The sequence below is a fragment of the Argiope bruennichi genome, chromosome 11 (genome assembly GCF_947563725.1).
Source record: "Argiope bruennichi chromosome 11, qqArgBrue1.1, whole genome shotgun sequence".
NCBI lineage: Eukaryota > Metazoa > Arthropoda > Arachnida > Araneae > Araneidae > Argiope > Argiope bruennichi.
Genome location: NC_079161.1, coordinates 41,086,641 through 41,111,661, shown reverse-complemented (window position 1 = coordinate 41,111,661; position 25,021 = coordinate 41,086,641). Strand labels below are relative to the sequence as shown.

Here is a 25,021-nt window from a genome sequence, read left to right as displayed (position 1 = left end):
AAATACCAATATCAAAATTATTAGATGATGATACTATATTGGGGGGAAAACTTTTGAAACGTTGTACTGAACAATAGCTGTTATGTAAGTCGGATGATGGTAGACGAACATCGGAGAAAAGAAATTTGAAAAAGAGTTACTTGAAATCAACGTAGATTAGATTACAGCATAACTTTGTTTTGTAGATCTTGTTGATACACGGAAGAATCTGTGTAATCCGTTTGGATAAAGAAAAAAAAATCAATGAAAAGCAATACCTTTAATGTAGATCTATTGTAGGTAAAGAAAATTCAAAATACTCAAGAGATATCTGAAAAAGATAGAAAAGAAATAAATTTGGAAAATAGTTAAAAGGAAATTTAATCATGAAATACATCTTCTCTTGTATTAACCCTTTCGCGCCGACTGTCACCTGTACGTGCCAGCAAGAAACGCACTCACTTCCCGGCCGACACGCCGGCGTGCAAGAGCGTTTTCTCGTTCACCCCCGGCCGTCACCCATTAGTGCCAGTGTCCTGGAACGTTTTAAAAACTAAAATTTTTACCAGAAGATGGCATTATATGTCCATATGGTTTCAGATACATGTAGATTTGACCTTCTACTCAAAATGAGAGTAGTATGACTCACATACACGTGGTTTTTAGGGGGAAGGAATGAAGGAGAAAGGAATGTTTCCGAATGGCGTGAATTATGACGGCTCTTTAAATTCGCACGTGGTATTTGTTTACAGTAAGCAGGGGAAGTTTTTTTTTTTCGCTACAGCGTTGGGTATTTCGATTTGCGGTCCAGTTTTTAGTGGATAGTTAGATCTTGTAGACGTGAATTTTTTCTCTTTTTACCGTTAGAATGTCGAAGCGTCGAAAAATTTTAACTGAGCTTGAAATAGCGGAAATGATGCAAAATATTTCAGATATTGATTCTGAAACAGATTCGGATAGTGACAGTGATAGTGACACTATAATATATTCTGATCATAAAGAATCTAGCGAATCTTGTGATGATGAGGACATTACTGATATCTGTATGCCGAGTACATCGAAAGCAAGTACTTCTCCATGGTCATCCACAGTAGAAAATTTAACACAATTACCATTCAAAGCAGTGCCTGGACTAAAAGTGGATGATTCGGTTGCAGAAGAAATTGATTTCTTTAGGCATTATTTCGATGATACAGTAATGAAATTAATTACGGAACAGACCAATCTGTATCAGAGAAGTATATATCCTGAGGATGCATCTGGTGCACGTTCTTCGAACTATTTACCTGTCACAGAGGAAGAAATGTTTGTTTTCTTTGCTCTTACAATTTTGATAGGCATTATAAAAAAACCCAAAATCAAAATGTACTTCTCAACGAATCCCATGCTTGCAACGCCATTTTTTAATAGCGTAATGAGTCGTGATCGATACGTTGCAATTCTTCGATGTTTGCATTTTGCCAGCAGCGATGCCAAAAAAATCGGAAAGCTTCAACCAGTTTTAGATAAAATAATTGAAAATTTCAAGTCCGCTTACACCCCTGAAAGGAATATATCAATAGATGAAAGTTTATTATTGTGGAAAGGAAGACTTGGATTTCGCCAATACGTCCCTGCTAAACGATCTCGATATGGAATTAAACTCTATAAATTATGCGAATCTAAATCAGGATATATATACAATTTTATTATTTATACGGGGAAGGATACAGTGTTAAAGGAAACTTTAGGATTATATGGGGAAAGAGTTGTGAAATCTCTACTTGAAGAACTTTCTGGTCAAGGGTACCATTTATATATTGATCGTTTTTTTATGTCTCCATCATTAGCGGATGAACTCTTCGGACTACAAACAAATACTTGTGGGACTGTAATGAGGAGAAGGAAAGGAATGCCTGAAAATTTTCCGCCGCCCAAAATGAAAATCGGTGAGATGTTGGTTTTGCAGAAAAAGAACATGAACTTAACTGCTTTCAAAGATAGACGAGAAGTGCTAGTGATATCAACTATGCATGATGCAAAATTGCTTGATACTGGTAAAAAAGATCGCGCAACATCTAATCCCATAATGAAGCCAGAGTGTATCGTAGAATACAACAAAAATATGGGAGGGATAGACTTAAGCGATGCCGTCATAATTCAGTATCCATCTTTCAGGAAAACTGTTAAATGGTATAAGAAACTTTTCTTTAATATCATGGATATGGCTGTACTTAATGCCAATATTCTTTTCAACAAAAAAAGTAAGAACAATCTTCCTCTCCTTAATTATCGCCTTAATTTAGTTAATCAAATTATTTCTCAGTATTCCTCTAAAATCCCCAAAGTTAATGTCATACCAAAATCAGCAGAATCATTAAATCCACTCCGATTAACTGAAAGACATTTCCCAAAACTTTGTTCAAAAGAAACGGGTGAGAAAGTGAGACGACGATGCTTCGTTTGTTCACATTCCCGGAAAAATCCTCCAAAACGGCAAATGAGTTATTATGAGTGCAAGGACTGTAACGTAGGACTGTGTGTAGATCCCTGTTTTCAAATTTTTCATACGAAAAAAGAATTTTAAGTCATATATTTAGTTTTGAGATATATGATGTTAAAAGTTATTAAATGGTAAGTACATAGTGAAAATAAAATGTGTAAAATATATATTTAAACAAGAAATAACTTAAATAAATAAAGTATCTATAGAAATAAATATGAAGCATATGCCATTTAAATATTCTACAGAATATTATTAAACAACGCGTTGATATTTCGGTAATTTCATGGATTTAGGCTTAACAGTGAAAAACCCTCCGGCCGTGGACAGACACTCGCGAGAGAGACTGCCGGCCTCAGCGATAAGCGCGCGTTTGCGCTTCGCGTCGCGAAAGGGTTAATCTATTTAAAAACTTTAAAAGAAATTAGGAAATAACCGAAGCTTGAAGCATGTTTTGCTTACTAAACCAAAAACCATCTCCTTCAATATTTTGTGGAGGATTTCCTAGAAATAAGTATCTGAAATGTGGAAAGTTTTTATCATAAATAAATAGAAAATTAATTTCATATTTTAAAAATCTAATAAAATCTTAAAATTCAAATCATATCCTTCAAAAGAAAAAAAGTATATACGGATAAGTGAAGTTATTTTCAAAAATATTCAGGTCATGTTATTTATAAGCGGATTGTATTTTGAGTGTATCACTTGAAATAATCAATACTGAAACGTTTCTTTTATAGATGGACCCAGGGACTTCAGCATATCAATATTACCGAGGAACTTGGTACATGTTGGGTCTAATATCAAACTATCAACCAAAAGACGAATGCAATCCATCTCATCCCACATACTTCACATATATATTTGCTTACATAAAGTGGATCCAGGAACACGTATCTTATCTTCCACAACAAATTAAAAAACTTCCTCCGCCATATCAAGGCGAACGTAATAAATCAGACAAAGCTAAATTAAAGATCTTTTATTATACTAAGCCAAAATAAAGGTTGCCCAAAGAATGTTTAAAAGTGTTACAAAACAAAATCTTTAAAAAAATTCGGCAGACTGAAAACAGTTTATAACTACATAAAAATGAATGAAGAATAACATTTTTTTAAGATTTAACATATATTTCACCTTAAATATTTTTTGCCAACGGTTGACATTGTATGCTTCATCACTCAATTACACTGATAGATGTAAGATATTTTAAAATAATTTTATAAAATATTTAATATTTATAGTTCCAATAATGCTGATTTAGAACAACAGATGTAAAGGTACACTGAATAGTCGGTAACATAATTGTGGAATCAAACATGCTTGATCGAAATGAGTTCGTGCTTTAACCTTTTAATGTACCTTTTCAAATTATAAATTTATATGAAACACAATTTTTGTATTCAAATTTTGTATCACAATTTTTGTATTCAGTGGTTTCCTTCAAAATTTGTATATTTTGAATTTCCAATACATGTAAATAAATATAATTTTAAGTAGATGCCGTTGTTGTTGGAGTTTAATGATGCAAGAGCCATTTTTCTGGCTAAACTGCGCCAAACATGCGTTAAGTAGATGCTATCGTAGTGCCTACTTCAAATGAAAAGGTTAAATAAAATATTTTGCATATATAGATAATATTAGGTGCTCAATTACTCGCACTCAGTTAAATATTTATTCATTGATTAGGTTGAGTGATTTGCTTAAATAAATCAACAAAACTTTCTCAGCATCTACTGGATCTTTATTCAGCTAACAACATCTCGCACCTCAGTACAGCGACTGCAAGTGGTTAAAAAAAACCCACGTTTTTATACAAGCACCGTTTGGTTTACAGTTAACCGTGCACTACAGTTAAAAAGATATAAAAGTAAAAATACAAAACTGAAATATAAATTATGAAAATCATTATAGAAATTAACAATAATTAATTGCTTTTAAATAAAATAAATGTGACATTTGTTACTTTATGAAATAGAATTTATGTGATTTCATTATGACCATGTCAAGCATGATTCAGCCGATTTGCAGACAACAGCTTGACAGGTGCAGCCATCTAGTGGCCAAAATAACAATTACTTTTGTCCTCACAGATAACATATGAGAACAGTAAGATATATTGTAAAAGAAAAGAACGACACTTTTATTTCGCAAGTAACCACAACAGTAGAACAGATGTCATTATTTTTTGAAATCCCATAAAAATATTAAAGAGAAATACAGAGTAATTATTTATATTAGAATATCATTGTGTAAAGATATTCATTAAATATGGAAAAACATACTACAAGTAAATTATCAGTATAAAATATAACTTATCGGTCCATTTAATAAGAAACAATTAAAGCGACAGAGAGTACTGAAATATGGATTGTATATCCACAAATTTATCATTTTAATCGATACATGCGTTATCTATTATTCTAATGTCTAAACATATCTATTATATTTGCCACGGCAGATAAACGACAGAGGAATAATAATTTTATGAGGGCCGTTAACTTTTAACATTCATTAAGTGTGAAGAGAACACTTTTTTTAATTGTCCAACCAGTTAGTATTTTTATACGACTAATTTTCTAAAAAGTTCATTTGGGCGGATTAGCCTCCTATAGTGGATAATACTATTGTAGCCTTGGAATAAAAACGATGTTTCTAAAATTTTTATATTTATAAATAAAAAAATTATACGTATGTCAAGTAAAAGTTATATATTATATGTAATGTCAGTTTGAGTTTTTAGAATCCAAATCCAAATTTCATTATTAACATAATGAATAAATTAATAGCCTCAGCAGTCTAAGGTCACATTAAAACAAACAGAGTAAATAAGATTATCAAATTTAGCTTTCTGAAACATAACCAGGCATTTGTTGAATATCTTCTCCAAACCTACTGCGTCGTGATCATAGAAGTTTATCTAACCTTATCGGTACACAATGGTTAAATATCTAGTCCAAACCTACGTCATCGCGAACATAGAAGTTTTCCAGCTATATTTGTCAAACAGCATGGAAAGAGCTTTCAGACTTGTTGCTAAGAGACCTAGTACACATTTTTAATTTTAATCCAACAACATTCCCTCAAAATTCTTATAATAATATGTGTTGTAGAAACATACGATTATCATGAGATAAAAGAAATAGAAACTTTGTTTCCATCTAATGGATAGTTTGATATTTAAACCAGGTTCCAGAATAAAGTCCTATCTGGAGGCTTTGAAAAAAACACAGGATTTTTGCCATATCGACTATGATTCTATTTGAATAAGTTTCCTTTTTCTTTCCCCATTCACAAAATTCAATTACCCGTCAAGTATATAATGATAAATGAAGAATAATTGAAGAACCCTTGATTCACTACAAAAACTGAGTTCATTCAAATTTTAACAATACTTTTCATTAAAGTCATTCACATCTGAATCAGAATTTTTTTTTTTCCTTTTTTGTGTGTTTAATTTTCCGTAATTTCAATATCTAAAACAAACTGTTCGGCAATTTCTTCAGTTGGGTACAAAATTTATCATAAAGACCAGTATCAGAAAAGAAAGCCATTTTAATAAAGTAATCTAGCAGCAGTAAAGAGTTTAGTATCCAAACAAATGGGCCAATAGGAACCAAAGAATAGGAACGGTCTTTAATACATTTAAAGAACAGAACTATCTCCAATTTCGACATGTAGAGATTTCATTTTCAAACTCCTAACAAAATTGCCAAGCATTGTTAAATAATTTAAAATCAGCAAACCTAATAGTCAAGAATATTCAAAATTTATTATACCACAAAAAAACAAGATTGGCATACGCTAGAAATTCAGATTACAAAATGCGCGACTTTCTTGCTAAAATAAAATAACCATCAGATCTCTACATGTATCCTCAGTCAAAACTAATTCTAAAATTCATTATTAAAATATGAAAAAAGCAACTAAAGAGACAGACTATTCAATGAATAGCAAACCTTAAATGGGAAAATGATATTCGAGGTTGCTATACGATTAAAATTTACTTCAAGGTATATATGAAATCAGTATCATTGCAAAGAGCAATGACACAGTTCAAGGGTCATTTACTATTCCCTGCATATAGAATATACAGGGTGGTGGAAAAAAAACTTCCCCTATATATGAAACCCTAGCGGCCTATCCGCTCAACCAATCGAACCAAAATTTCAGACATGGTTGTTTGAAGGTATGCGCTGGAGATTGTGACGATTCTAAACAACGTAGAGCTCACGGTTACGGTTACAGTGAGAGAATTTCGAAATTTTTGAAGAGCAACACCCACTTTCCCCTTGCACAAGTTGATCAGTGTATTGAAAAACCACAAATGGCGTTGGAACGATTAACGTGTGACGAAAATTGCCGGCGTAAAGCATTTGCAAAGAAGAGCATTATAAATGACTAATGACAACACAGAGTGGAGGAGCTTTGACGCACTTTGCATAATTCACAGGGTTAGACAATAGAAACACCAATCGCATAACACCACGTGCAAAGCAGTGTGGGAAGTGTTTCTTCAGTCAGATGTTCGATTGAGCCAACAAGATGACGCTTACAAAGAAACAACGTGGTGAATTGATAAAGCTGTTTTATCTGAACTGGGAAAATGCTGCCGAAGCAGTGCGAATTTATCAGCGACATCACAAGCTAAGACGAGGCCCATGTTCCGTAAGAAGTTTACGTGATTTGCTAAGAAAATTTGAAGAAACTGGATGCACTTGCGATCGACTTCGATCCGGACGACCATCTGTTGCAATTGAAGCTGTTGTGGAAGTGCATAACACAATTACTGCCAAGTCCATCACATACTGCAAGTGCTTCTCGCAATTTGGATTTACCGAAAATCACAGCTCTCAGGCTTCTGCGCTCTGTTCTGCGGATGTTTCCTTATTGGTTTTAGCGCGTCCAGTTGTTGCAGTATGGAAATGAGGGATAATATGGACGCTGCGGATATGGACGGATGAGTCACACTTCTCTTTAACTGGAAACGTTAACACCAAGAACTGGGTTCACTGGGCTGACAAAAACCCTCACGATGTGGCACCAGTGCCTTTAAACGAAGCCAAAGTAATTGTGTGGTGCGGCATCGCTAGCACATTTGTTCTCGGTCTGTACTTCTTCGAAGAGGTCACTACTATAGGTTTAAAATCGTGCTCTGTCACAAGTGCTCGGTATAAATCAATGTTGCAGAATTACGTTATTTCTGGATTGCAGCAACGAAATGTCATTAGTGACATCGAATGGATGCAAGATGGGGCTCCTCCACACGTCGCCCAATGTGTTCTACCAGTGCTGCAACAACACTCTGTTGATAGAATCATCTCTCGTAACTTTGCAATTTCATAGCCACCGCGATCCCATGGCTCCACTCCTATGGATTTCTGGTTCTTGGGTTATCTGAAATCTAAGGTGTGTACAACTTCGTTCCCGATGACTCACCGTATATGACTCGCCACTATATGACAGGTTACTCAACATAATTCAATGCTGTTTCAATACTTGTCTCCAAGATTCAACGCACGGCAATTTTCATTATTTTTTTCAAGCAATTTGTGCTTTCAGATTCAAACATTTTTTTTAAAGTAATTACTTCCCAGATTAGATTACTTCAATGTAATTCAATAAAATATTACATTTAATTTTAAAATGATGCAAAGGTTTTCACTGCAAAAAAAACTTGGACATTTATTTCATCTTTATGCACTGCTATATGTAAATTTTAAAGATGCACGGATTATTTTTGAACTCTCATCAATAATTTCTATTTTTTGGTACAAGCCCAAGTCAAAGATTTAACTTGGAGTTTTAATTTATTTTGCTTGATTTAAATATTGAGAAATGGAGAAAAAGCAAACTTATATAAATATGAAAAACTTCACTTGAAACTATGAGAAAAAAAGTATAAGAGATATTACAAAAATTGAGAAAAAGCTTTGTTCAACAGTGCATTACGTAATTAATTTCAACAGTGCATTACGTAATTAATATCTATAAAAGGTATGGGTTTTTGCAAAAGTCTATAGAAGTAGTCAGCCTAAAAAGACTTCTTTGCCTCAAACAGAAAGCCGGAAAATGACATTTGTTAAAGAAAATCCTAAAACTTCAGTAGTAAAGATAGAAAGAGTTGAAGGAGGAATCTGTTGTCAATGTGCATCTGCAGAATATAAGGAATAAGCACCACTCTTACCTGCTATAAATGTGAAAAAACAAGTCCAAATTTAATTTATTTAGATCTGATTGACAACTGTTTTGTTAAGTGAAGGGAACATATGACACTAAAACCAGCAAATATAAAAGTAACTGTTAAAGATGATGTTGGTGGTAAAATTATGAGATGGTGTACAATGGGCACTAGCAGAATTGAGAAATTTAGTGAACGAAAGTGAGATGGACAAACTTGATATTTAGATGGATCCATTTGAACAAAATTTACCAGACACAGCTGCAAAATTGAATTTTAATATAAATAATCTTTCAGCTCAAGATAACAATTTTAAGCATAGCACTTGCATTATGAAAGAATGGTTAAGATATAACATACAGAAAGTACTGCCCCATCCTCCTGATTTGAATTCTATACAGCATCTGAGGGTGTTTATGGAGAAAAAAAAAATTGAGAGAAGGAAATAAACAAAAATGAACTAAAAAGTGCTCCAAAATATATGGGACAGTATATTACCAGACTTCACTGAAAAGTCAGTCCTTTCACTGAATAAGATGTTAAAAACTGTTAATAACAGCCAAAGGACATCACAAGAAACATTAAATGTTTTTGTCTTAAATTTAAGTTATTTTTGAGACCTAGAATAAGTGGGTTTTTTTTTTTTTCTATTGAAAATGGTATTGTCATTATGTTTCTTAAATTTTTTTTATTTATGTTTATGTGTTACTGAAATCAAATCAAGCTGCTTGATTTATTTTTGAAAATATCTTTCTTCTGAATTTTGTTTTACTTTAAAAGTTGAATGTAGAGCAAAATTAATAAACAATGAAATAGTGTAAGCCTACTGCCCAACTTCTTTTTTGATTCACTGTATACATATTAAATGACACAATAATGTATACTAGCTTATGTATTTTAATAAATTTAAAATCATTAATTTACTATTGCATTGTAACAACCTGACAACCAATTTTATTAAACAATATGTTTTAAAAATTAAAAACTTTACTGGTTTAGCACATTTGGAAAATGTATTAAAATGTAATCAAGCATGTCCTATTCTGTCCTCTGTAGAATTTTCTTTTAAAGTGCATATCACATAAAACATGCTATCTTTAAGCTTAATTTCACTGTTAATTTGTAAGCACTGTATCTTTGAGCTTATTATACATTAAAAATATTTTTATTTTACAAATAATAAAAAAATCATTGAAACAATAATAATTTGCACTTAATTCTGAGATATAATACTGTTTTAAACACAAATAACTGATGTAACAATTAGGATCAAGCAAGGGACTATAGCTGCTCTATCTAATGGAGAAGCTAGAAATAGATTCTAATTTTTATTTAGACAAAAATGCAGTTGACCCAGGCCTCCTAATTCTTCTCCATTAAAGGTACTTTGATAACAAAGTTAGAAGTCACCCAAAATAAAGGTATGAAAAGTATTGCAAATATTTTTTAACTACCCTCACTTTTCATTGACAGTAAAAATATGAAGATCATGATGCCATAAGACAAAGCAAAAAACAATTGTACACCAAATGATGCTAAAGAAAAAGCTAACAAATCAAAAGATAAAATGAACATACCATACTGTTGTTAACTTTCCAACAACCCCTAATTTAACATAATGAATTAAAGATTCTTTAAAGCTGCATAAGAGTTACGATTGCCAGTAACACAAGATAGTTTATCAAATATGACACAGGCTTGAAAAAAAAAATCTACTTTGATAAAATAATGAAATGTGTTCAGACAAAAACACAGAGAAATAGAATAAAATTAAATGAACAATAAGATGAATAAATTCATACAAAAGATATCAGATATCAAAAATATTGTAGAATTACTACACAAAAGAAAATTGTCTCAAGAATAATAAAATTCTGAAAATGCAGAGATCCACATTTTTCTTGGAAATGTGTTATATACGAGTTGTATCAAATTGTTTTTACATCATTTAATATGCTAAATATCAAAACATTAAATGCTTTACAGAAGTATCAGTAATAGTACCTAATAATAAGCTGTCTTACATGAAAAAGGCACCACTTCCAATAAAAAAACTCCTGGAATTCATTATTTGCATCAGAAAAGCCATTAATGAAGTCCAAGAAATAACAAATATTAAAAATTAAATAACATTGTATTAAAAATAAAATTAAAACTCATGATATATCCATACATTTGCAACATACTTAATAAATTATACCTATGTCTTGAAATTAGTGACACAGCATTAAAAACTAGTGGCATTTCTTTTTCTTTCTTATAGAACAATCATTTATACATATATTGCATTAATTTCAAAGAAAAGGTATAGTACTAGAGTGGCCAAAGCTATAGTAGGGGTGATCAACAGCAATACAAATTAGAATAGATTCTTTAATAACTCCTTACGGAATATTTCAGATAGCGAGAAAAAAAAAATTTATTACCACCAATGCAAAAGATTACCACATAGTCAATGGAACTTACTCAAGAAAATATAATTTAACCTGAAATCCAATCCATAACATTCATTCTAAATATTCTTTTAATATACCATATCTAAAATAGGAGAAAACTTGTTCAGTATTTTTCAATAATTTTAACATTTTTTTTTAATTGCAGTAAAATAAATTTTCAAGATGAATATAAAAGTCGACAGCAATAGAAAATAACCAGAAACAAATCTTAAAACAACTTCAGTTTTATAGATTTGACATTTTTAAGCAATTCAATCCATTTTCAAAAAGTTCTTGATGCTGTCCTTAATTTTAAGCATGCTTTTAAAGCATGGCAATTAATAAATGCATTTTTTTCTCTCTTTATAAAGTTTTTTGTAATAATTACTAAAATTCATCTGAATATAAAATTCTATAACAAATATAAGTTTTGCATAGTTTTAAATAATTAAAGTTTTATTTAAAAATAAAAAGGCATGCTTTAATGAAATTACAAAAGCATACTGGTAAACATAAAAATGTTATTAACTATATAGTAGTTTTAAGTTTTGAAAATTTCATTTAATAATTTTAAACTTTTTTTTGCTCATACTGAAAAGCTGCATTTGAAATTTTTCTGAAGTCAGCATGTAAAATTGTAATATAGAAATTGCTATTGAAAAAGACAGAACCAGCAAGCAATTGAAAACAGAAGTAGCAGAACAGTTGTCCACAGATTTTGTAGTTTTAGGATTTTACCACAGAAAATTATATCTGTAGTAGATATTGTATGCAAAATTAAGATATCCAAGAGTTTTCAGTACAAATTTCAATGGAAATGCCAACATAATAACATATGGAAAATATATCTATAATATCGTGATGGGCAGCTCAAATGAGTCTCAATAATTCAGGAGTAATTTCTAATTATTAAATACCACATGAATAGATGAGTTTCATTATTCATATGTCAAGAATATTTCAATTCTGAATATGCACACATTAGATCAATATTGCGGTAGTCCAAGATGATAAAAATACAAGACACCCGAGTGCACATACCAAGAGATTTATATAAAGTTCAAATATCCGTGTGTGCATATTTGATTCAGAAGCAAGCACTAACAATAGCACTCGGCCCATTCCATGGATTTTGAAACCAAGGGGCAAATTTTTTTTTAATCTATTATCATGGTTATAACACATAATTTTAATGAAAAATATCTGATTTTGCTTGTTGTTGACTTGATTTTTGTGTAAAAATATTAGATCTCATCAAAAATTGCATTTTTTAAAACCTTGGCTGAGAATTTGTAAATGGCCTGTTTCATTATTATATTTTTTAAAGGTTTCTATAATTATTTCACCTTTCATAAGGTGCCTATAGAATTTTAATTTTCAATTGTTAATATGTTTTTAGTAATACTATATCAAAAAATTACAAATTAATGTCTATTTTGGCTTTGTTTTAACAATCAAAGCTAATGAAGATTGTGGAGTGTCACATACATGACCATTAAAACTTTTTTTTTATTTTTTGCATCATTAAATTAATAGAAAGTTCTAAATTTTTATTTTCTAAATATAATCATACTATTTGATGAAACTGCATTTAAAAATTTAAAAAATATTATAATTAATTTATAATTTTCAATGGTCAGGTATGTGACTTCAAGCAGTTATGTATGTGACATTGAATTATAAAATCCAAAGCAGTTATTTTAAATTCATCTCACCAGATGGCAGTACATTCCTTTACTTCTCCAGCTATAACCTAATGTTTGTTTTTAAGCAAAGGTTCACAGCACACTGTGTTTGAAGTATGCTGCAAGTCAGATTTTGCTATCTTTAAACATCTTAGTCTTATTTTGCTATTTTAAGCTTAAAATATGGATGATGAACAAAGAATAAAAAATGCTACTAAACAAAAGAGATATTATGAGAAAAAAAGAAATGATCCTGATTTTAAAGAGAAAGAAAAGCTAAGGCAGAAAAAAATAAGAGATTTAAAAGCAGCAACTATGACAAAAAAGGAGAAAAAGAAACAAAAGCAAGCAGCTAGAGAAAGGCAGAGGAAATGCAGAGCAGCCAAAAAGATAAGTAATTCTACAAAAATTTCAAGTTTGAATTCTTCTATTGCGACTACCCCAGAATGTTCTCCTTATACAGTTCCCCAGACACTTGGCAAAGCAGTTAAAAAAACTTTGAAAGCCTTACCAACCTCACCTCGAAAACGAATGGCTGTAGTCAGCAATTTAGTGGAAAAGGTAGGTTTAAAACTGCAAAAGGAAAGAGAGTCCAATATCAGTGATAATAATCAAAACAAAGAACTTGTGGCAGACTTCTTGTGCCGAGCAGACATAGTCTACACTGCTCCAGGAATGCATGATGAAATGATAATTTGGGAAAATGGCATTAAAAAACGTGTTCGTAAACATTTTCTTACAATGTATATGAAAGAAGCACATGCTTTGTTTAAGGAAGAAAATCCAAGCATTAATATTGGATATTCAAAATTTTGCAGTTTAAGACCTAAAAATGTTCTTCTTCTTAAAGACACACCTAGTGATCAGTGTAAATGCAAGAGTCATGAGAATTTCATTCTTTTGTTAAAAGGATTAAATATTGATTATAACAATGATTTTTGGAAAGAAGTGCTGTGCAATTCAGACTTGGAATCAAAGTGTTGGGAAACAAAATGTGATAAATGTAATGCTGGAAAATTGCTTTTAGATTTTATTGGCAAAAAAGGATTAAATAATGCTTCTAATGTACAATGGCACCAATGGGTTAAGTCAGAAAATAAGCGCTTCTATAAAGAAACCAATGAAGGTTGCATAGCTGAATTAACTGATAATGTTTTAGAAAATTTTCAAAGTTTTAAGCAGCATGTAAAAATTAAACGAATCCAAGCTGCTGCCTTTCAATCTGATATAAAGCAAAGCAATACTGTTGTATTGCAAGTAGATTTTGCTATGAGTTATTCATGTGAGTGGCAAAGTGAAATACAGTCTGCACTATGGAGCCGGGAAAACGTAACTTTGTTTACAGCTGCATTATTTGAAAAGAATCATAAAACACAGAGTTATCTTATTGTAAGTGATACTAAAGATAAATCTAAGCTATCTGTGTCTGCTTTCATTTTGAAGCTTTTGGAAATTATTAAATTTCAGGCAAATAAACCAAAATTAATAATTTGGAGCGATGGACCATCCAGCGAGTTTAAAAACAAATTTATTTGTTACTTCCTCTTTATTTTATTCAAAACACAAAAGCATTTTTCTAGTTTCGAATGGAAATATTCAGCAACTTCCCATGGAAAGGGAGTTGTTGATGGGATAGGAGGTACTGCAAAGTCCCGAGTCTATGCGGAAGTAAAGGCAAGAAGAGCTATAGTACAGAATGCAGTTGATTTTGCTACAGTTGCTGCAAAAGTAGTACAAAATATCACTGTCATTCCTATGCTGCAAAAGGATATAGATAAAACTCAAATTGATTGGAATTTAGCTAAGGATGTTCCAGGAATTAAAAAAGCCCACATAATTAAATGTTTGGATGAACACATTTGTTTATTTACAAGTCAGCAAAATTTGGATACAACTGTGCAAGAGCTATGCTTTTGTAAAAATACAGAACAGTGTTTGAAAAGAACTCCATTACTTGCACAAAATCACACTTCTGCATATATTTCACTTGGCAAGTTTTTACTTGTAAAAGTGTTTGGAAAAAAGTCCTGGAAGCCTTATGTAGCACAGGTGTCTGCATTAGATAACACCGAAATCAATGTTATTTTCCTAAAGCAGGTATCCGTATGCAACTTCATTTATCAAGAGAATGATATAGGAGTTATTCAGCGGGATGACATAATTAGAGTATTGCCAACACCTATAATTAACGGTCGCAATACTGTAATATTTCAAAATGCAGTTATGTGAAATTGAACGATGTCACATACATGACTACTTGTCACATACATGACCTGTAAAGTTACATTTTTTTTTTAATTGAAAAATTAAAGAAATATTTAATGCATTTATTAGTTTGTCTTCATTAAACCTTTTTCTTATGGGAAACTTTTTTTAAGCACGTTTCATGCATATAATTCACTGATTTTTTTAAAGAAAGTTGGTGTTATCAAATCACAGTTCCAATTTTTGTCACATACGTGACTATCTAAAAAAAATTTTAAAAGGTCTCTCAAAATTTAAATACAAATATATTTTTCATTACCATTTATTAAAACTCTTTTTTAATTGTCTAACAAAATTAAATTTTTGACTTTCACTACATTTGTACATAAATTTATCAGATATTTATGCATATCTTTTAGTCCGATTGTCACATACATTACCGTGGAATGGGCCACTCATTCATTTATAATTATTCCAGAAGCTTCATATTCTCAATTTCAACCAAATGCTATACACCATCTTTTGTTGGACACAGAAAGAATCTGCTTGTAGAACAAAGCAGAGAAAATAATTAGCCACTATTCAAGTTTTTGTCATTCAGGCTTTCATAAAGATATCCAGTCAAGTCATGTCTTTCAAACAGTCACAGAATACAACCCAATATTTGCAATTAAAGATGACTATGGTCTCAAATGACTAGTCTCTTATTGTTGAATTAAAACCAAAAGCTACATTGTTATCTCCAAAAGCATAGAAAATTAATTCCATCATCAGTTACATAAAACATAGATTTAATTCATTTCCGGTTTTCACATGTAAAAAATAACGCTGCTTTTCAGCATATTCAAGTGCATAATTATTTTGAGTCAATCAGTAATTATCCTTGGGCATGCTTCCAAAAAAAAAAAAAATAACGTTATACTAGATATATTCATGGTGAACAATAAAAGAATTCTTTCCTTGATATACCGAACTAATTCAATAATAATAAAAAAAAAATCGTATAAAAATATATCAGGAAAGATGTTATAGATCTTTCAATTCAGTTACTGGAATAGATCTAACCATTCTTAGTTGACTCTTCCATGAAATTAAAGCTTTAAAAAAATAAGAATTCATTGTTCCAAATATACAACATCATTTCTTTTCCATTTTTAATCCAGTGAGTTCCAAGTACAAAGATCGTAGACAAGTATCGTTTTCCTTATAACTTTCATTAGCACATATATCTAATCACACAGAACAGAGAAATAACTTCAGAAGCAGTAAAAAGTCCAATTCAAATCGAATTACTTTGAGTAAAAAAGAAAATATTCTAATTTTAAATACAAGAAATAATACAAAAAGGACGCCCGCTCAAACTGCATCTTTGCAATCAGTTTACTTCGCATCAAATCATCTTACAACATAAATGAAGCGAATCTGTCCCAAAAAAAATTCTTATAAAATCAAAAATAATATTGTAGGAGTAACGGAATAAATTTTTCAGAGTAATAAAATTTTAGGAGTAATTTTAGAAGTAATATAAATTACATAAAAAGTTCTATCAGATTAATTTTCATTATCGTCACTCTAGAACAAGAAATACAAATATATTAAATCGATTAAAAAATACAGCAGGAAAATCGATTTTGAACATTTAGGGGGGTTCCAAATTCCATGTTACAATGACGAATATTTTACGAAGGGTTATTATGTAAGCATATCAAAAAGTTACAAATATATATCAATGATACATATACCAGTGATCAATACTTTTCAATAGGGATGACGAATATTTTCAGATCGGTTATTACGTAACCAATATCAAAAAGTCACAAATACAAGTGATCAATACTTTTCAAAGAGGGGTGTGATTCAAATCCTTCATACGATCTTACTGATGATATTTCGATTACAAGTTTTGGATCACGATAAAAACTAACAATCGATACGATATCACTGAAATTTGCCGGAGCGGTGACGATACGATCTGTCCAATGGAAGCTCTCGAAAGAAATCTGTGATTGGATAGAAAAGTGAACGGACCGGTTATTGGAATTATCGTATCGTATCGTATCGTATCATTGAATTGCATTGCATATCACTGAAATTTATCTCAGCGGTGATTTCACCAGAAAATGCGAGGCTTCACTAGGGATGACGAATATTTTCAGAGCGGTTATTACGTAACCAATATCAAAAAGACACAAATACAAGTGATCAATACTTTTCAATGAGGGGTGTGATTCAAACCCTTCATACGATCTTACTGATGATATTTCGATTACAAGTTTTGGATCACGATAGAAACTAACAATCGATACGATATCACTGAAATTTGCCGGAGCGGTGACGATACGATCTGTCCAATGGAAGCTCTCGAAAGAAATCTGTGATTGGATTGAAAAGTGAACGGACCGGTTATTGGAATTATCGTATCGTATCATTGAATTGCATGTCACTGAAATTTATCGCAGCGGTGATTTCACCGGAAAGTGCGAGGCTTCACTGGAAAGTGCGAAGTCACCGCTCCACTTTACGGGAGTGACCGATATTCGTATTTGATGATGCACTATTCCATACAGATCATTTTTTATTGCTCCTGACATGATTGACTTTGATTAGATGTACTCTGCTTACTGCTGGCGCCATCTATTGGTAGAATATAGGACTAAAGTAAACATTTTAAAGAAATGACATGTATTTTTAACTCATCTTTTCCAGAAAATGGTTCACTCTAATAAATAAATTAAATAAATAGTTTTGAGAAAAAAAATTAAGAAGTGAGCTGAAACAGATAAATTAATTCATTCACACGTTAATTAAATTAGTAAATTAAGTATTAATGACAATTAATAAATTTTATATTTAATATTAAGTAATAATTTTTAATTAATAATATGATTGAAATAACAGATATTTGGAACGCATATTTAAAAATAACAATAGCAATATTATTTGTTATTGAAAAAATCGTGGATTATGCATCTCTAGGCTTCATTGGATGGAAAGTGCGAAGTCACCGCTCCACTTTACGGGAGTGACCGATATTCGTATTTGATGATGCACTATTCCATACAGATCATTTTTAATTGCTCGTGACATGATTGACTTTGATTACATGTACTCTGTTTACTGCTGGCGCCATCTATTGGTAGAATATAGGACTAAAGTAAACATTTTAAAGAAATGACATATATTTTTAACTCATCTTTTCCAGAAAAGGGTTCACTCTAATAAATAAATTAAATAAGTAGTTTTGAGAAAAAAAATTTAAGAATTAAGCTGAAACAGATAAATTGATTCAATCACACATTAATTAAATTAGTAAATTAAGTATTAATTACAAATAATAAATTTTATATTTTATATTAAGTAATAATTTTTAATAATATGATTGAAATAACAGATATTTGGAACGCATATTTAAAAATAACAATAGCAATATTATTTGTTATTCAAAAAATCGTGGACTATGCATCTCTACTTTTCAAAGAAAGGTTGATATGATTGTACTGGTGATACTTCGATTACATGTCCTGCATCAAGACAAAAAGTAACAATTGATACGATCTGTCCAATTAAAGCTGAAGAGCAAGAATTCAGACATGCATAGGGAAAGTCCTTTACACCTAATGTATGTTCCAGGAAAAGCCCCCTCCCCCTTTCCCTCCCATTTTTACTGTCAGACTTAACTGGTCACAAGCAGAAAGTTTCTTATTTCACAAAGCGCCGCTTGCGCACCTTCAGTCTAGAGTGTTTTTTTTTTCTTTCTCCTCTCTTGAGGTTTTCCAGGGTTCTTTGATGTTTGTTCATTTTACCGACAATATATAGAAATCTCCTGAACGACGTCTCCTGGCGTGAATGGTCCTACAATGGGTCAAATGACAGCTTCACGACTATATTCGTAACGTAACGGAAACTCTTCTCAGCCATGCTTGATAATGATTATTGCTATAAGCAGTGCTTATCTCGTTGTACATAAATCAGATTTCTTTCGCACTCAAACTTCTACAGAAAAATATTTATTCATTTTTCTTTAAAAGTTTCTGCAGACATTCAATGCTGCAAATAAATTTCATATATGATATCCCTTAAATGTATATAATGCCATAATTACCGTCATATACTTAATATTTTTCCATAACAAATGATTCCATGACAATTTTCCATAATAATTCACATAATTAAATTGTCTGTGCCCGGTTAGCATGAGGATTCCGCTGTCGCCAAAGAATGTCCAGTTATTTTTAAATAGATGTAGGAATGTATGACTTATTTTTAAGTTCTTTTAAAAATAAAAGTGATATTTTAAATAAATTGCCACTGATAAACTACCCATCATATATATATATATATATATATATATATATATATATATATATATATATATACATATTGGATGATGCATATAGATGTGATGTTGCAAATTCATTCAAATGTGAATACTTTTTTTAATGTGTATGGGAAAATCTAAATGTTGGCATAAAGTACATATCAATGATTTTTATTACCTAAAACCTAAACTTCATAAAATTAAGGAATCGGTGAAAATTGGTTGTAACACGCCTTTTGACTGTCAGTCAATTGTATTTCAGTGTGCATAATGTCTACACTTTATTTTTATTAGAAATTTATTTTATTTTACAGAAAAAGTTTTAATAAGAGAAAATAAAACAGTATATTAAAAAATCCTAAAATTTCACTAAAGATAATATTAGCAGAATAGTTATTACAAAATATTTATTAGCAAATAGTTATTACAAAATATTTATTAGCAAAATAAAAGTATCTTCAAATTACCAGTTTTAAAAGTTAAAATAAATGATGCATTAAAAAAATTCTTTTGAAAGTTAATCAGCCGAATATTTACCAAATATTTTTTTAGAAATTAGTATCGTGTATAAGTAAGGACAGCAAAATGCTGTGTTAGTGGCCCTCAAAACTATATAGTTTTAGGAGGTAAAAGAACTTAATACATTATTAAAAGTTAATTATTATTTGTATTACAGAAATAATATATTACATATAATTAATAATTTCATATTTTTTTTTAAAAAAACTATAATTTCTTCGTACTGTTCAACAAAATCATAAAAGATTTTAACGATCGAAATTTGTAAAGGTCTCCTTCTCGCTTTGTGTATTTTACCCTTTAACAAAGTAATCCATTAGAGGTCCGCTTGAATCTAATTGTATATACATAATGTTCTAAAACAATCTATTTTTGTTGCCTAATGGTTCAAATATACAATTTATAAATAAAAACACATTATAGTGGTATTAGTAAAATGAAACTCTCTATGTCTTGTTTATTCATTAAGAGTGTAAATATCAAGCTGTGCCTATAAGATACTCTTATATAATTCACATAGCACATAAAATTAGTTTGCACAAATTTAATATATAAGTTAAATAATTCCCAAGTTTGGTTTTTAAAAAAGCTTTAATAAATCTAACGAGTTAAATACGATAATATTATCTATATTTGTTGTTTCCATACTGATATCTAAAAATTGAAATCTATTCAAATCAAAATTTAAATCAGTTAATAATTTAATTCATGTGAATTTAATGACAGCAAAGGTATACCATCTAAGATATTCCTATTCCTGAAATAACAGATTCTATCAATGTCGGTATATGATAAATAAAAAAAGTTTCTTTAATCATTTACTGAAAACATATTATATATATAATGTAAACATTTAATTTTTTAAAAGCAGATGTCAGTGAAGGAGCTTCGGGTACGAAAAACTTCAGCGTCATGAAACGGTGTCGCCGAAGGAGGACCGCAGCAATGAGCGGCAGGATAATTCAACGAGAACTGGACCAGACTCTGGAGTTCGGACAGCAGAGGATATTCCATTGGCTGGCGTGGAACAGAGTGACCGGCTGGGCGAAAAGATCAGTTTTGGAAGGAGCTGTTGCGTGATTCATTTTCCTTGCCTCTACCAAAGATTAAATTTTAATTCTTTTAATTAATTTGACAATTGTGCACAGGTCGACTAATTATTGTAAACATAATATTTTTGAAAACAGAAGGCAGTTTCGAACACAGCGAAGACACTTAACATTTTTAAGTTCGTTTTAATCCATCCCGGAAGGCATATTTATTTACAAGAGGTGCGGGCTAGGCACGTCCACTCACAGCGCGGCACAAGAGCGAAAACGGCAAGAAGTGAGAGAAATAAATTATCCCTGGTCTTAAATAATATGATATATATATATATATAGGGAAAATATTTTTTCACAGTGCTTATATACTATTAAGATTTTGATAGGGATTTCTCACACGTGTAGATTCTGATAAGGGAAACACAGGAATATTTTAAAAGAATGTGCTTGCTGGACATTTTTCTATCCCATCACTCGGAGCGTGTGAAAGTGCAAATGTAAGCATTTTTACAAAGATTCTGTTGAATTAATTAAGTAGAAAAAGTGGAATGCGATCAGGAAATAAGAGAATATTTAAGAATGAAGTTAATATGGGCTGAATTACGATAAAACTTTGGGAATTAATTTGGATTTCAATTAGATTTTAAAATATCATTACATTACACACACACATATTATATTATATTATATTATATTATATATATAATCTTATGCATGAAATGATTTTAAATGTTTCTAATGTCAATCGTAGCAAAACTCGTTAAAAATCTGTTATATCATGGCATTATTATCTGGCAAATATTTTATCTAGTTGCTAAACGTTTCCACCCTAGATCAATCCTTCCGAGTTCCCATAGAATTAATTCACAAAACTACGTATCAGTCACTGTCGCGGAACTAAGATCACCACAGAAAACACCTGCCGTCAGAAATCGCCTCAGACTCACACCTCCGAAAGAAGGGGTGTAAAGAAAGAAAAGAAAGGGTGTCACCTACAAGAGGAGTGGAAACGCCAAAAATAGACTTTCAACTTCAGGGAAACTATTTTCCCATATCTTATTTTGAGATCATAAAGGGAAAGGTTGATTAAACAAGTCAGCTATTTCAAATTTCAAACGATATTTCCAAAATTGTTTCTTCTGTGGTAGCAACGCGTCGGGTACCAGTTAGTAAGTAATAAATATTTTATTTTATATGTCATCGGGGATGTAAAGTGCCATAAGTCACAACAACAGGACATTTTATTTTATTTATTGCTATTGGACCTGAAATGCTAATTTTCATTTTCAAATAATTATCATGATCACAAGATTTATTGCTTCGCATTCTTAAGTTGTTTCGAATTGTCTCTTCTTTAAAACATATGCTTTAATTATGCGATTTATTTGTGGTTCTAAAATATAAATGAATTAAATATACATTTTTCTTCAACTGTAAAGGTAAAATGATACCATAAGAATAAAATTAGAACAAAATCAAACATATTTTGTGAGAAATTCTAAGCAATTAATTGTTAGTAATCCACTGATGTTGTATTTCGTCATAATTACCTGGCACAGATAGGTTTTAAACTTAAATAAAAGAAAGGGGAAAGAGAACGGATTTTAATGTTTTTTTCTCATAAAACCCATTAATATCAAAAATAAATATTATGTAGAAATAAAAAGCAAAACTCAAAGTTTTTAAATAAAACTAAAGTGGAAAAGGTAACCAAAACTTTTCAAAATTTGTCCAGCACAAATTAGCGATAGAAAAAGAATATTTCTCAGAATTTGCCTTCATGCAATTTCACCATTTCTACAAAACTGATTAAAAATTCAAGGACACGCTTCATTCTGCGAAATCTGTTCTAAAAGAAAAATTTTGTATTTTTTTTATAGCCATCTGCCGAAAAATTCTAATTAACAAAAATAAAAATGTAAAGCTCTTTTGACATATTCTGTTTTTGTTTTTCCGTTCCAATCGAAATCGCCTTCTTCCACTTTTGTTCTAATTCAGTATCCAAAAACATGCTATTCGCTGTTTTCTATGTCATCTTAATAATCGTGTCTTTGAGTAATGTAAGTAAATTATTTTCTAACTTTATATTTAGGAATATGTTTTAAAAACTTTTTAAATATTGTAGTGTGACTATTTTAAGCTAAACTATTGCTCAGTAGCTTCTGAGGGTAAAAACTCCTGAGTACCCGAGGGCAGAAGTCTGACTTCTAGCTCAAATGAAGATAGCACACACACACTTGCACAACCCCCTTTTACAGGGGGGCTCATTCACGCACCTCACAGAGAGAACAGAAGGAAGAGAAAAACCATGCCCGAACCAGGACTCGAACCCGGGGGGCATAGATCACACGGAAGAAGCGCTACCCATAGGCCAGGACGCCGGCTTTAAATATTAGATATTAATTATTAAGAATACAATGGGTGGTAATATGTGAAGATAAATTAATTTAATATTTTTAAAAATAAATATTGGTGATTTTCTAAACGAATAAATTTTCCCAATTTAATCGTTTTTAATTGCATTTTTGGATGTTATATATATATTACAAATGCTTACATTAGCGGAATGTTGTGTAAAGAATTTGCTAATATAGAGCCTTTTTACTTTCTCGTATATGTAGCAAAATGCAGTAAAGTATAGTAATCGTCAAATAAATAAATAAATAAATAATAAATAAAAAATCGATCTCCAGATTGACGAATCTTTATGTTTCAGACCCCCCTGAGCTTGAAAAACACATTTTTGAAAAACGTCCGACTGTCTGTGATAAAGATAACTCAAAAACGCTTTGAAGCTAGATGGGTGAAATTTGGTATACGGGCTTTATATCAAATTTGTAAATTTCTATCAAATTTTGAGCAAAATCCGTTCAGAAGAAGTCTGCCCTGTCCTGCTGTTTGAATATAAGTTAACGTGATAACTACAAAACGAAAAGAGCTAGATAGATGAAATTCGGCACACGCATTTATAGTGTAAATATCTACCAAATTTTGAGCCAAATCCAGATGAGAAAATGAGCCATCCTTCGGTTTGGATTTTGTGACTACAAGAGTAGCTTTTTAACAAATTTTTATTTGAATCGACTGGAAAAAACGCATCTAAAACAGATTCAACTTTCGGATGTTATTAACGGCATGCCAGGGATTAGACGCCAAATAACTCGCCAAGGTTAACATGATAGATTCAATAAAAATTCTGAACTCACGTCAAAGGTTAACTCTCCGAGTGTGTAATTCTTTAAAATCACTATTTAGATGCGATATTTGCAAATAAGTTGAAATATTTTTCAAACAAAATGAACCGAAAACTATATGTTACATGATAATAATTTTTTATAATAAAAATCTGTAATTGTAAAAATAAATATTCTAAACTGCGAAAAATGCGGGATGCAACAGAAAACGGACTGATTTCTAATCCTCGGAAATTGAGGGATGCGCAGCTGGAGGGTTAATATTTCATACTATTGTACGCCTGTGCCATGCAAGGATAATATCTCTACTAGAGAGTATACGAGAAAGTTTCGAAGAGACCACTCCCTCTTTTTTATATTGTATTTTTCGAATTTAATTACAATGTGTTGTTCCCCAACGTTATTTTTAAAAATTTTACTGTAAAATTCTAATAATAAAATATTTGTAGCAAAAAAAAAAAAAAATGTCAAATATGTAAAGTATACAACAGTTCTGCACATTAGAAATAGAAAATATAAATACATGCAATATTTCAATTCGCATGCAAATTAAAAAAAAAATTGTTTCATTCACTTTTATTTATTTTTACTTTCTCTTATATGAAGGATTTCAATATGCCTTATATTATATATATATATATATATATATATATATATATATATATATATATATATATATATATATATATATATATATATATATATTAATTCTAATTTAATTAATTTCCAAGATTTTATCTTAATTTTGCCCATCGTAACTTCATTCTAAAATATTCTCTTATTTCGTGATCCAATTTCATTTTCGCCATCAGACTACGTATCATGAGAAAGTGATATCTTCGGTTGCCCTTGAAAAGGTGTCAAAGGTCACCGCGTGTATTGAATTGGCACATGGCCAGAAATCCTATGTTATAAAAGACTAGTGATCATTTGTTTCGACCTTTTTTACTCTTTCTTACTTCTGCTCTTGTGCCGCATTG

At 30.8% G+C, this 25,021-nt stretch overlaps 2 protein-coding genes across 2 annotated transcripts in view; both read left to right on the top strand.

Annotated features, from left to right (window-relative positions):
• Nucleotides 1-847: 847 nt before the first annotated feature.
• Nucleotides 848-2,545, top strand: LOC129956529 (piggyBac transposable element-derived protein 4-like). The gene has a single exon (XM_056068451.1). The coding sequence runs from the start codon at nt 848-850 to the stop codon at nt 2,543-2,545; it is 1,698 nt and encodes a 565-aa protein (XP_055924426.1).
• A 10,532-nt stretch (nt 2,546-13,077) lies between these two features.
• Nucleotides 13,078-25,021, top strand: part of LOC129956528 (transmembrane protease serine 2-like) — a 28,993-nt gene continuing 17,049 nt past the window's right edge. Inside the window, exon 1 of the mRNA XM_056068450.1 lies at nt 13,078-13,323. Within this exon, the coding sequence (XP_055924425.1) occupies nt 13,078-13,323 (246 nt within the window). The remainder of the gene's footprint in view (nt 13,324-25,021) is intronic.

Coding starts and splice junctions, on each gene's coding strand:
- LOC129956529 (XM_056068451.1), top strand. CDS start 848: ATGTCGAAGCGTCGAAAAATTTTAACTGAGCTTGAAATAGCGGAAATG.